Source organism: Anomaloglossus baeobatrachus, chromosome 2 (assembly GCF_048569485.1).
Source record: "Anomaloglossus baeobatrachus isolate aAnoBae1 chromosome 2, aAnoBae1.hap1, whole genome shotgun sequence".
NCBI classification, from domain to species: Eukaryota; Metazoa; Chordata; class Amphibia; order Anura; family Aromobatidae; genus Anomaloglossus; species Anomaloglossus baeobatrachus.
Window position 1 is genome coordinate 589,102,274 of NC_134354.1, and position 14,434 is coordinate 589,116,707.

At 48.2% G+C, this 14,434-nt stretch overlaps 1 protein-coding gene across 17 annotated transcripts in view; it reads left to right on the forward strand.

The window, feature by feature from the left end:
* Window positions 1-14,434, forward strand: part of MYCBP2 (MYC binding protein 2) — a 481,356-nt gene that overhangs the window by 114,360 nt on the left and 352,562 nt on the right. For 14 of the 17 annotated variants that reach the window (XM_075336774.1, XM_075336775.1, XM_075336778.1 and 11 more), the window contains exons 11-16: window positions 113-189; window positions 1,666-1,870; window positions 1,967-2,131; window positions 3,360-3,518; window positions 4,472-4,676; window positions 4,771-4,922. In XM_075336774.1, the coding sequence (XP_075192889.1) occupies window positions 113-189; window positions 1,666-1,870; window positions 1,967-2,131; window positions 3,360-3,518; window positions 4,472-4,676; window positions 4,771-4,922 (963 nt within the window). The remainder of the gene's footprint in view (window positions 1-112; window positions 190-1,665; window positions 1,871-1,966; window positions 2,132-3,359; window positions 3,519-4,471; window positions 4,677-4,770; window positions 4,923-14,434) is intronic. The other 3 variants (XM_075336776.1, XM_075336790.1, XM_075336791.1) reach the window with 1 other exon arrangement.

Below are 14,434 nucleotides of genomic sequence, written 5' to 3' on the forward strand. Positions count from 1 at the left end.
TCAACCATTGACTTACACACACACACGTTTATTTACAAAGTGTGTGTGTGTGTAACTTATTTTTTTTCCTTCATATTGAGTGGAGTGCATCTACTTCTACTTTTTGTTCCAGGTACAGGCTATGATGAAGAGTTGGCTGTTCTTGGAGCAGGAAGAGAGTTTGCACTAATGAAAACTTCTAGTGGAAAGGTAGATCGGCATTGTGCGAAAGTCTCTAACTACAGCTCCAAAAAGATTGTATTCCCTACTTGCTAGATTACAGGATTAAGATTCACCACTTCCTTAAGAGTGATAATTTAACACCTTCTTTTTTTTTTTTTTTTTTTTTAAATCAGAAACTGATCAGAAATTGATGCTAAAGGTCATCTAATGTAAATCACTGCAGGCAGAGTAATGTAATACAAAGCAGATCATCTTGCTATAAATGGAGGGGCTGAGATTTAATAGGAATCAGGAATCCCATCCCCCATTTAGGGGTTTCTTTATACATTGTCACTGTTCTGCATCACCTTATATGTAAGAAAGTATATTGAGATCAGGAAATCTGTCAGCAGATTTTTGCTATGTAATTTGAGAGCACCATGATGTAGGGATTGAGACACTAAAGGCCCCGTCACACTAAGCAACATCGCTAGCAACATCGCTGGTAACGAACAACTTTTGTGACGTTGCTAGCGATGTTGCTGTGTGTGACATCCAGCAACAACCTGGCCCCTGCTGTGAGGTCGTTGGTTGTTGCTGAATGTCCTGGGCCATTTTTTAGTTGTTGCTGTCCTGCTGTGAAGCACAGATCGCTGTGTGTGACAGCGAGACAGCAACAACTAATGTGCAGTGAGCAGGGAGCCAGCTTCTGCTGAGGCTGGTAACTAATGTAAACATCGGGTAACCAAGGAGCCCTGTCCTTGGTTACCCGATATTTACCTTTGATACCAGCCTCCTCCGCTCTCACTGCCTGTGCTGCCGGCTCCTGCTGTGTGCACATGTAGCTGCAGCACACATCAGGCAATTAACCCGATGTGTGCTGTAACTAGGAGAGCAAGGAGCCAGCGCTCAGTGTGCGCTGCTCCCTGCTCTGTGCACATTTAGCTGCAGCACACATCAGGCAATTAACCCGATGTGTGCTGTAACTAGGAGACTGGGGGCTGGTCACTGGTTGCTGGTGAGCTCACCAGCAACTCGTGTAGCCACGCTCCAGCGATCCCTGCCAGGTCAGGTTGCTGGTGGGATCGCTGGAGCGTCGCAGTGTGACAGCTCACCAGCAACCTCCTAGCAACTTACCAGCGATCCCTATCGTTGTTGGGATCGCTGGTAAGTTGCTTAGTGTGACTGGACCTTAATTCCAGCGGTGTATCACTCACTGGGCTGTGATGTCAATTAAATCAGGGTTTTATCAGCAAGAGTCAATCATTACAGGAATAAGTGTTGTGCCTCCTAGTCAACTCCTCTGTGCAACCGCACCACTGATTAGCAGTTTTCTACTAGATCTGCATCAGAGAAATCAGTGATTGTATCACAACTGCAGCACACAGTAAACTAAGTGACACATTGCTGGAGTCAGTCTCTGCCCCTACATTATGCTGCTTTTCGATTGCATAGCAAAAACCTGCTGTCATATATCCCCTTTAAATGACCAGAACTTATTTTCTCATTTAAACGTGTTTTAAGGTGTATTACACTGGTAAATATCAGAGCCTTGGAATCAAGCAAGGTGGCCCCTCAACTGGCAAATGGGTGGAGCTGCCCATAACTAAATCTCCAAAGATTGTCCAGTTCTCAGTTGGCCATGATGGATCCCATGCCTTACTCACTGCCGAAGACGGGAGTGTGTTTTTCACAGGAACCGCCAGTAAAGGAGAAGATGGTGAATCAAGTCAGTATTTCCAACTAGTAGAATTAAGACCTTTAGGGAAATGTGAAGAAGATGAAATGGTAAAATACATTTTGCTTATCCTTTTACATTGTACAGCAAAGAGCAGAAGACAGTCAAAACCGTACAAGCCAAAAAAAATGATCAAAATGGAAGGGAAGTTTGTTCTTACCACAGCGTGCAATAACGGGAGCAGTTCTGTCATCACAAAGGACGGGGAGCTGTACATGTTTGGGAAAGACGCCATCTATTCTGACAACTCAAGTAAGCGATAAAAATGCAATGTGATTGCCCTGCGGGCTGGGATTGTGCCGCTCACTTTCAGAAGAATGACATAATGTAGTGTGTGTCCTCTTAGACATTTGTGTGTGGCCTGTAATAAAGGTTTTATAATTATGAAAAAAATACATATGGCGATAAGAATGAGCCGGCATCCGAACAGTGAACTGCAGCTTTGCCTCCCTCATTGTGCCATACGGGTTTACCATGCCGGACAGCCTTTTATATCAAGTGGTTGCTGGAACTTGTAGTTCCACTTATTTCCTAGCACTTACTATATTTTTTGGATTCTAAGACGCACTTTTTTCTCCCAAAAATTTGGGAGGAAAATGAAGGGTGCATCTTAAAATCCGAATATAGCTTACCGGGGGGCTGTCTGTGTGGCGACCGGGTGCGTGCGGGCGGCCGAGTGGCTGTGTGTGGGCACCCGGATTGCCTGTGGCTGCGTGCGGGCAGCCGGGTACCTGTCGGAGTCAGCGCGTTCGCAGATGGAGCTCTTCGATGAGATCTCAATCTGCGCATGCGCCGCTCCAGGCGCCATCATTTTGAACCAGGACCGCGGACACACTGGGATACTCACTACACAGGCCTGCTCCACCACTCACCTGCTGCCGCCACTGGCCACCGCCGCATCTACCACCACGGACCCGCCGTGGCTGCCTCCTGTGACTCCGCTTCACCACCACTGCTGCAGCCCTCCGGTAAGACAACAGATTATAAGACTGACCCCATTTTTTTTTTTCCTTTTTTTTATCTCTAAATTTGCGAAGCGTCTTATAACCCGGTGTGTCTTATAAAACGAAAAATACGGTATATACTGTCGTGTATGTGATCAGAATCCGTGGGTAGAAGCTCATGCTGCACATCTGCTGTGGATTTTCTTGCAGAAAGTTCTACGACTGATGTCAGGTTAAGGTGAGGAAGTGAATCATCTTTGTGGTTCATTCCTTTATCATAAGCCAATAGTAAAGGATTTTTACACAACAACCATATTGCAAAACAATTGGGGCCAAGCTGCATATTTGAGTGTAAATCTTGCATGGACTTCCAGTGTACATAGGTATACACCCCTGATGGAATCTCCAAATGGGCTATGAACAAATTGTAATACAGAACAAAAATGTGAAACAAAAAATTGAGGTCACACTTATATAATAAATGGATTACGCTTCCTAGCTGAATTGCATTGTAACTGAATGTCTTTTTCTTACAGATTTGGTTACTGACCTGAAAGGACACTTTGTTACTCAAGTGGCAATGGGCAAAGCTCATACTTGTGTTTTGACTAAGAAAGGTGAAGTTTGGACCTTTGGTGTAAATAATAAAGGACAATGTGGAAGAGACACTGGAGCTTTAAGTCAGGGTGGAAAAGGTAAAATGATTACGGAAAAGTTTTCTACTGTAAATCTACTTCTTTTAGCTACTTTTGTGCATGCTTATGTTTAAAGGGAAACTGTCAGGAGAATTTCACACCCCCAAACCATATGTGCATGTAGCTTTTTGAAAGACAAGCTCAGCAATATGATTACATGGCCAGTCCATACGTCCATTCCTGAGAAATCAGGGATTGAACTGATATGGTAGCCAAATGGCTATGGTAGATATGAAGTCTGTCACTCCAGCTCTATTCCTCACCCAGCGCCATTGCCTCCTGCTTCAGACTCCTTTGACTGCTCCTTTGTCTGAAATCGCACCTCAAGTAGGCTGGCAGAAAAATTTAAGCTGGAGTGTAGAGGCTTCAGATCTACAAGTAGTTCTTAAGCCTCATTCGCATGTTCTTTTTAAATTCTGATGGCGGAACAGACTGGCCATGTAGTGGTATTGCTGGACTTATCCTTGAAAGAGCTGCATGGTGGCTCTGTGGGTCGCACTGTTGCTTTGCAGCACTGTAGTCTTAAGTTCAAATTCCACTAAGGATAATATCTGCAAGGAGTTTGTGTGTTCTCCCTGTGTTTGTGTGGGTTCTCCGGATTCCTCCCACAATCCAAAGACCTACTGATGGGGAACTTAGATTGTGAGCCCAATGGGGACTATGATGATGATCTCTGTAAATCGTTGCGGAACATGATGGCACTATATAAGCATGCATAATAAATTTAATAAGGGCCACATGCACATATAAGTTTCAGGTGGGGGAATCCTGCTGACAATACCCCTAAAGCACTAAAATCACATTGATTTCCAGCTTCACTGACCAAGCCAGGTATAAAATAGAAGACTGAAAATCCGATAAGTCAACATTAAGCAGTATTTAGCTGAATTACATTTGGAGACTTATGTTTTCCTACCGAGGATTCAACGTCCATCCTTTGTCATGTCTTATAGGATTTGGTGTAGAAAATATGGCAACTGCGATGGATGAAGACCTTGAGGAGGAGCTGGATGAAAAGGATGAGAAATCTGTCATGTGTCCACCTCGAATGCACAAGTGGAAGCTGGAGCACTGCATGGTTTGCACAGTGTGTGGAGACTGTACTGGATATGGTGCCAGCTGTGTCAGCAGTGGGCGGCCAGATCGGGTGCCAGGCGGGTATGTGAGCAGAAGATCAGTGTAACTACATGGCAGATGTGAGAATTAATACTTTTCCTTACTAATCGAGCTCTTTGGATTATGCTTTGTTTAGGGTTTGTGGCTGTGGCTCCGGAGAGTCCGGCTGCGCTGTATGTGGCTGCTGCAAGGCTTGTGCAAGAGAATTGGATGGCCATGATGCCCGACAAAGAGGAATCCTAGATGCAGTGAAGGAGATGATTCCTTTGGATCTCCTTCTAGGTAAAGGTGTGAAATTTTTATATTTTTTTTCAGAAATCTGATGCAATATGTAGTACACATGTACTGTCACGTTTTCTGCTCTGCATCCATCATTATTCTGTATTACTGCATTTAGTATTGAAAATGGTCCATTGTTGGCTGTCATGTGACCGCCAATTTACACTGGGTAGTTAATTTCCCAGATACCCTCTGTCCTGTGCGCTGCTGACATTTTCTACTTTCCTATACCTTGTGCTATTGGGAGCAGTCATCGTGGGTTATCTGCAGCGCTTCTGAAAGTAGATGATTTACTGAGCAGGCGTTGTGTACAGTTTACACTGCATGTGCGACGCTGCGCATGCGCTATTTTTTGAGGGACCATTCTGTACAACAGTTTGGCAGACGTGTTCCAATTTTAGACCCCAGCTTTGGAGAAAAGGGGAAACTTAATAGGCTATGTCACCAACATGGAGGATTCATCTTCACTGTTCTAGATGCAAAGGCGTGTGTGTGTGCGACACATGAAATAGGAGATGATTTCAGCAGAAAACAGCGTTCTTAATGTTAATCAAACGGTTTTCACGTTAAAACTTTTTTTTTTTGTTTTCTTTTTTCTGTTACAAATGACGTGAAGAATGACATTATTCCAAGCAGATTGCATTAAGATAGTCATCCTTAGGGTATGTGCGCACTAGGCGTTTTTCTTTTTCGCTCCTAATTGGGAGACCCAGACAGTGGGTGTATAGCTACTGCCTCTGGAGGCCGCACAAAGAACTACACTTAAAAGTGTAAGGCCCCTCCCCTTCTGGCTATACACCCTCCCGTAGGAGTACGGATTCCTCAGTTTTAGCTTTGTGCGAAGGAGGTCAGACACGCACGCATAGCTCCATTGTTTTTAGTCAGCAGCAGCTGCTGACTATGTCGGATGGAAGAAAAGAGGGCCCATACAGGGCTCCCAGCATGCTCCCTTCTCACCCCACTGTATGTCGGAGGTGTTTGTAAGGTTGAGGTACCCATTGCGGGTACGGCGGCTGGAGCCCACATGCTGATTCCTTCCCCATCCCTTTTTACAGGGCTCTGGGTGAAGTGGGATTTACTGGTCTCCAGGCACTGAGACCGTGCTCCATCTACAGCCCCTGGAGAAGATGATGGATGGAGCGGAGTACATCAGGGACATGGCCCTGCTTCCTCAAGGTACTCTGTGTCCCCGTGCATTTGGCGCTCACACCGCAGCATGCTGGGTGTTGTAGTGCGCCGGGGACATCAGCGCTGCGGCGCTTGTGCCATGGCCTCATTCAGCTTCGCTGAAGCAGGCACACTTTTGGGAAACGGTCGCGCCGGCCGCTGGGACTGCGGCGCGGCTGGCACTTGTGGTGCGCCGGGGACTTCAGCGCGGGCCGCGCTTTTACGGCGGCCGCGCTGATAACTCGAGTCCCCGGCTTTTGCGGCCTAGTTCCGTTCGTTCCCGCCCCCAGACCTGCCAGTCAGGAGAGGGGCGGGACGCTGGTCAGTGCATCAGCGCTGAGGGCTGGAGTCGTTTTTACATACTCCAGCCCTCACAATAGGCACAGAGGGGACACTGTTTCCCGCACTTTTGTTTGGGAACTCCCACGGACCGCCCCTCTCCACAGACGCCGGCAGCCATTCCTGCTGACACGCTGAGCTGCAGAGGGGAGCCGGGGAGACCCAGACAAGGAATTCTGCGCCTCTTACCCGCTATTCAGCGGGCGGTAAGCAGCCCTCAGGGCTCACCCCCTCTTGTGCCAGTAGTAATCTTAGTATTTTGTTCCTGCAAATACTTTGTACTGCATAGCGCTGGTCGCCCTTTGGCTATAGACTCTCTCACATTGCAGAGAGCCAACAGCATGTCGTCCACAAAACGCAAGGGTGCCAAGGCACAGACATTATATGCTTCCTGTACCGCATGTGGGACTTTTCTACCGGCAGGCTCCACTGACCCCCATTGTGTGCAGTGCTCGGCCCCTGCGGCACTTGCACAGTCGGGACCTCTGCTGGACGTGACCCAGGGTGTACCACCTGTGAATGCTGTCCAGGTGACAGGAACTGAGTTTACAGCTTTTGCTGACAGAATGTCTCTCACTATGTCACAAATTCTTGACACATTGCGAGCTAGGCCTGTACTTCAGGCCACGGACACTGTGCAATCATTGCCCCCTGGTCCCCCTCAGCTGAATTACCTCCAAGCTCCGGGACGGGCACATACACCTCAGGGTGAAGACTCTGACTCGGACGATGGCCCCAGGCAACCTAAGCGGGCTCGCTATGAGGGGCCTTCACATTCATCTCAATGGTCAGGATCCCAGCGAGATGAATCTATGGGTGATGAGGCGGACGTAACTGATCAGGATTCTGATCCTGGGACCGCTCTCAATCTAGATACACCAGATGGTGACGCCATAGTTAATGATCTTATAGCGTCCATCAATAAGATGTTAAATATTTCCCCACCAGCTCCTCTTGTAGAGGAGTCAGCTTCGCAGCACGAGAGAATCCATTTCAGATATCCTAAGCGTACATTAAGCACTTTTCTGGACCACGCTGACTTTAGAGACGCAATCCAGAAACCCCACGCTTATCCGGAAAGGCGTTTTTCTAAACGGCTTAAAGATACACGCTATCCTTTTCCCCCTGAGGTGGTCAAGGGTTGGACCCAGTGTCCAAAAGTGGATCCTCCAATTTCCAGGCTTGCAGCTAGATCCTTGGTTGCAGTTGAAGATGGAGCGGCACTTAAAGATGCCACTGACAGGCAGATGGAGCTCTGGCTGAAATCCATCTATGAAGCGATTGGAGCGTCGTTAGCGCCATCTTTTGCTGCCGTATGGGCACTCCAAGCTATCTCAGCCGGGCTTGTGCAAGTCGACTCAGTCACACGTGCAGTTGCCCCGCAGGTAGCACCATTGACCTCGCAAATGGCGGCATTCGCATCGTACGCGATTAATGCTGTTCTTGACGCTACAAGCCGCACGGCAGTGGCGTCAGCCAACTCCGTTGTTTTGCGTAGGGCCCTGTGGTTGAGACATTGGAAGGCAGATTCTCATTCCAAGAAGTGCTTAACCAATTTGCCTTTTTCTCGTGACCGATTGTTTGGAGAGCGTTTTGGATGAAATCATCAAACACTCCAAGGGTAAGGACTCATCCTTACCGCAACACAGACAAAACAAACCCCAACAGAGGAAGGGTCAGTCTGGTTATCGGTCCTTTCGAGGACCGGGCAGGTCCCAATTCGCCTCGTCAAAGAAGACTCAAAAAGACCAGAGACGCTCAGATTCTTGGAGGTCTCAGTCACGCCCAAAAAGGACAGCCGGAGGAACCGTTGCCAAGACGGCGTCCTCCTGACTTGCAGTCTCCGATTCCCACACCCTCGGTCGGTGGGAGGCTTTCCCACTTTGGCGACATTTGGCTGTCACGCGTCAAAGACCGTTGGGTGAGGGATATTCTGTCTCACGGGTACAGGATAGAGTTCAGTTCTCGTCCGCCAACTCGTTTCTTCAGAACTTCTCCACCACCAGACCGAGCCGATGCTCTGTTGCAGGCGGTGGCCGCTCTAAAGGCGGAAGGAGTGGTGACCTCCGTCCCTCTTCAGGAACAAGGTCACGGTTTTTACTCCAATCTGTTTGTGGTCCCAAAAAAGGACGGATCGTATCGACCCGTCCTGGATCTAAAGTTGCTCAACAGACACGTAAAAGTCAGGAGGTTCCGGATGGAATCCCTACGCTCCGTCATAGCCTCAATGTCTCAAGGAGATTTTCTAGCATCAATAGATATCAAAGATGCGTATCTCCACGTGCCGATTGCGCCAGAGCATCAGCGTTTCCTACGCTTCGTCATACACGACGAACACCTGCAGTTCGTAGCGTTGCCTTTCGGTCTGGCAACAGCCCCCCGGGTCTTCACCAAGGTCATGGCAGCAGTAGTAGCTGTTCTGCACTCGCAAGGTCACTCGGTCATCCCGTATCTAGACGACCTGCTTATAAAGGCACCCTCTCAAGAGGCATGCCAACACAGTCTGAAGGTGGCACTAGACACTCTCCAGAGTTTCGGGTGGATTATCAACTTTCCAAAGTCCCATCTAACCCCGACCCAATCTCTGACTTATCTTGGCATGGAGTTTCATACTCTCTCAGCGATAGTGAAGCTTCCACTGGACAAGCAGTGTTCGCTACGGACAGGAGTGCAATCTCTCCTTCAGAGCCAGTCGCACTCACTGAGGCGCCTCATGCATTTCCTAGGAAAGATGGTAGCAGCAATGGAGGCGGTCCCGTTCGCGCAGTTTCATCTGCGCCCTCTACAATGGGACATTCTACGCCAATGGGATGGGAAATCGACGTCCCTCGACAGGACTGTCTCCCTCTCTCAGACTGCCAAGGACTCTCTGCGTTGGTGGCTTCTCCCCACCTCATTGTCACAGGGAAAGTCGTTCCTTCCCCCGTCCTGGGCAGTGGTCACGACGGATGCGAGCCTATCAGGGTGGGGAGCGGTGTTTCTCCACCACAGGGCTCAGGGGACGTGGACTCAGGAAGAGTCCACCCTGCAGATCAATGTTCTGGAAATCAGAGCAATCTATCTTGCTCTGTGAGCCTTCCAACAATGGCTGGAAGGCAAGCAGATTCGGATTCAGTCGGACAATTCCACGGCGGTGGCGTACATCAACCACCAAGGGGGAACACGCAGTCGCCAAGCCTTTCAGGAAGTCCGGCGGATTTTGACGTGGGGGGAAAGCAAAGCGTCCACCATATCCGCAGTTCACATCCCAGGCGTGGAAAACTGGGAAGCAGACTTTCTCAGTCGCCAGGGCATGGACGCAGGAGAATGGTCCCTTCACCCGGACGTGTTTCAGCAGATCTGTTGCCGCTGGGGGACGCCGGACGTCGATCTGATGGCGTCACGGCACAACAACAAGGTCCCAGTTTTCATGGCACGGTCTCACGATCACCGAGCGCTGGCGGCAGATGCCTTGGTTCAGGATTGGTCGCAATTCCGACTCCCCTATGTGTTCCCACCTCTAGCATTGTTACCCAGAGTTCTCCGGAAAATCAGGTCCGACTGCCATCGAGCCATTCTCGTCGCTCCAGACTGGCCAAGAAGGTCGTGGTACCCGGATCTGTGGCATCTCACGGTAGGCCAACCGTGGGCACTACCAGACCGTCCAGATTTGCTGTCTCAAGGGCCGTTTTTCCATCTGAATTCTGCGGCCCTGAACCTGACTGTGTGGCCATTGAGTCCTGGATCCTAGCGGCCTCAGGTTTATCTCATGAAGTTGTTGCCACAATGAGACAGGCTAGAAAACCATCCTCAGCTAAGATCTATCACAGGACGTGGAAGATATTCTTAGCTTGGTGCTTGGCTCAAGGGTTTTCTCCCTGGCCATTTGCATTGCCAATTTTTCTTTCCTTCCTGCAGTCTGGGTTGGAAAAAGGTTTGTCGCTTAGCTCTCTTAAGGGTCAAGTCTCCCTTCAGAAGCGCTTGGCACGGCTTTCTAAAGTACGCACGTTTCTCCAAGGAGTTTGTCATATCGTTCCTCCTTACAGACGGCCATTGGAACCCTGGGATCTAAACAAGGTTCTCATTGCTCTCCAGAAGCCGCCTTTCGAGCCTTTGAAAGAGGTTTCCCTTTCTCGGCTTTCACAAAAAGTAGTTTTCTTGTGGCGGTCACGTCTCTTCGAAGAGTGTCCGAGCTAGCGGCGTTATCTTGCAAATCTCCCTTCCTGGTGTTTCACCAAGACAAGGTAGTACTGCGTCCAATTCCAGAGTTTTCTCCCAAGGTGGTTTCTTCCTTTCATCTCAATCAGGATATCACTTTGCCATCTTTGTGTCCGCATCCAGTTCACCAATTTGAAAAAGGTTTACATCTGTTGGACCTGGTGAGAGCACTCAGGATTTACATTTCTCGCACGGCGTCTCTACGCCGTTCTGATGCGCTCTTTGTCCTAGTCGCTGGTCAGCATAAGGGATCGCAAGCTTCCAAATCCACCCTGGCGCGGTGGATCAAGGAACCAATTCTTCACACATACCGTTCTGCTGGGCTTCCGATTCCATCTGGACTGAAGGCCCATTCTACCAGAGCCGTGGGTGCGTCCTGGGCATTGCGGCATCAGGCTACGGCTCAGCAGGTGTGCCAGGCGGCTACCTGGTCGAGTCTGCACACGTTTACCAAACACTATCAAGTGCATACCTACGCTTCGGCAGATGCCAGCCTAGGTAGACAGGTCCTTCAGGCGGCGGTGGCCCACCTGTAGGAAAGGGCTGTCTGACAGCCCGTTCATGTGGTATCTTTTTACCCACCCAGGGACTGCTTTTGGACGTCCCACTGTCTGGGTCTCCCAATTAGGAGCGAAAAAGAAGAAGGGAATTTTGTTTACTTACCGTAAATTCCTTTTCTTCTAGCTCCAATTGGGAGACCCAGCACCCGCCCTATTTGTTCTTAGGGTTTCGTTTTTCGGGTGCACATGTTGTTCATGTTGTTTCTTAAGTTCTCCGATCTTGTTATCGGATTGAATTTGTTTTTGAAACTGTTATTGGCTTTCCTCCTTCTTGCTTTGGTACTAAAACTGAGGAATCCGTACTCCTACGGGAGGGTGTATAGCCAGAAGGGGAGGGGCCTTACACTTTTAAGTGTAGTTCTTTGTGCGGCCTCCAGAGGCAGTAGCTATACACCCACTGTCTGGGTCTCCCAATTGGAGCTAGAAGAAAAGGAATTTACGGTAAGTAAACAAAATTCCCTTCTTTTCACGCTGCGGTTTTATGTGCGTTTTTGTCTCAAAAAACGCACCCGCGGCTAAAAAACCGCGATTTGGTGCGTTTTTTGCTGCATTTTTGCTCACTGCGTTTTTAATCAGTGCACAATGCCATTAAAGATTGTTGATGAAAAAAAAAAAAAAAAGTCTGATGTCAATTCCTTCTTCAAAATGTTCATTGTATGCAGGAGAGCAGACAGACAGCTGCAGAACTAGTGTATGCAGGAGAGCAGGCAGCAGCTGGAGAACTACAAGGCTCAGCATCCTCCATTCACTAGTGTATGCAGGAGAGCAGACAGCAGCTGCAGAACTACAAGGCTCCGCATCCTCCATCCAGGACTGTATGCAGTTTTTTGCCCAAAAAGAAAAAAAAAATGACATGGGCTTCGCCATATTTTTGTATGCTAGCCGGGTACAGCAGGCAGGTACGGGCTGCCCCCAACCCCCAGCTGCCTATTTGTACCCGGCTGGGAACCAAAAATATAGAGAAGCCCTTTTTTTTTTAATTATTTCATGAATTTCATGAAATAATTAAAAAAAAAAAAAAAATGACGTGAGCTTCGCCTAATTTTTGAGTCCAGCCGGGTACAACTAGGCAGCTGGGGATTGGAATCCACAGTGAAGGGTGCCCAAGCTTTCTGGGCACCCCCACTGCGAATTGCAGTCCGCAGCTACCCCAGAAAATGGCGCTTTCATAGAAGCGCCATCTTCTGGCGCTGTATCCAACTCTTCTAGCTGCCCTGATGCCGGGTGGCTAGCTAGGTAATAATGGAGTTAGGGCTAGCTGTATATTATCAGCTAGCCCTAAGCCCGAAATTCATGGTGTCACGCCAATATTAGACATGGCCACCATGAATTTCTAGTAATGATAAAAAAAAAAACACAACGCACAGAAAAATATTTTTATTAGAAATAAAAACACAACACAATTAGTGACTCCATCTTTATTGAAATAAACCCCCCTCCGCAGTAATCCTGGGTTAGGGTCCCGCGCCGTCCAATCCAGATCCAATATCATCTGATCGGTTTGCTGGAAGGCAAAGCGATCAGATGATGTGTCAGGATCAAGTGCCTGAATCACATCACACATCAGCTGATTGTATAAAAGCCGTTTATACAATCAGCTGATGCATCAGAAGAAAAAAAAAAAATACTCACTTATGTGCTGTGCTGATTACCGGCAGCTACTGGAGCGATCGATTGGACAGGAGTCTGATCCCGTCCGATCGCTCAAGGAGCTGCCGGTAATCAGCTGATGAAGTCCCCTGACGGCAGGATCAGCTGATAGCCGGCCGGGCGCGAAAAAGCCGGCGAGACTACGATCAGCTGATGCGTCAGGTGACTGCATCAGGTGATCCACCGCCAGGTCCTGCCCCGGGGAGACTGCACACAGCCAGAGCGGCGGTACCGAGACAGGGGCTGGGAGCGGGCATGGCACCGGGACCCTGCAGACAGGTGAGTATATATGACATTTTTTTTTTTTCTACTGTTCACTTTGGTTTTCGCCGCTGCCTCCACCTCCCGCCCAGACATGGCGCCGCACGGAGCTGACATGGCACCGGGCGGGTTGTGGACGCAGCGGTGACGGTACCGGGAGGATTCATGCTTCTGTGTTTACCAACAGAAGGAATCCTCTTCCTGTACCCGTCACTATACTGCCCACCCATTGCGTTTATAGCTGCGTTTTTAGTCATAGAAACGCGGCTATATGCGTTTTTCATTGCGTTGTTGAATATCTCATTGAACTCAATGGGTGATAAACGCAGTGAAAAACGCAGAAATAATTGACATGCTGCATTTTTGTGGTCACCACAAAAACGCAGCTACAAAAAAACGCTGTGTGCGGACAGCACTTCTGAAAACCCATAGACATTGCTGGGGAAGCAATGTCACTGCGTTTTCAGCACAAAAACGCGGTAAAAAACGCCGCTAAAAACGCGGCAAAAACGCCTAGTGCGCACAAGGCCTTACTGGTGAACCAGGTACATCATAAAAGAGGTCATCCAATGCTGCCCAAACATGCCTCCTGTCATCCTTAGCGCAGTTGCCAAACTTCTTGCCAACTCAGAATAAAACATGATTGTCCCAATCATCAGACTGTGGGCCAGATTGGATTATTCTCAGACAGGGGTTTGTAGTATGTAAATTGTGTAGGGTTGCTTTTTATGCCATTAGATTCAATCGCTGACTTGAGGCACACGTAACGCCTCATTCTAGAGAGAGACGACCATTGCCACATGTGCTGAATGACTGTTTTCTAGTACTATAGAAGCATTTTTTGGTCACCCAGCTTTTTGTGTAGTGGTGTCAGAACCTGTTTATCGAAAATTAGCAAGAGGTTTAGCAATTGCAATGTAGGAAGGTTTGTTTGGGTGGCATTGTTAGTCCTCATTTCTGATGACTATTCCCATCGCTACACGTTGTACTTGGGACACCACCATCCTTCACGTTGCCTGTACAGAGCAAAGTTCACTCTATTGAAAGAATGAAGTTACATTAGCATGAATCCACTAATAGGAAAATAACCCCCCACAGTCCATCACTTCAAGGTTCCTTTTCTGAAATTGTCATTTCATGAAATATTTTTTTAATTTAAAGTTCTGCATATTAGCAATTCATTTAATTTTATTAATTTATGGATAGGTTCATTTCTAGTTTATATGTTCTGGATCATAAACTGTAATCAGCAAAAAATTGCTTGCGGTTTCTTGGGACTTATAAAGTAGCAGCCAGGTATTGGCAGACGCCATCAGTATGATATTGGAATCAACTGACTGAATTGGG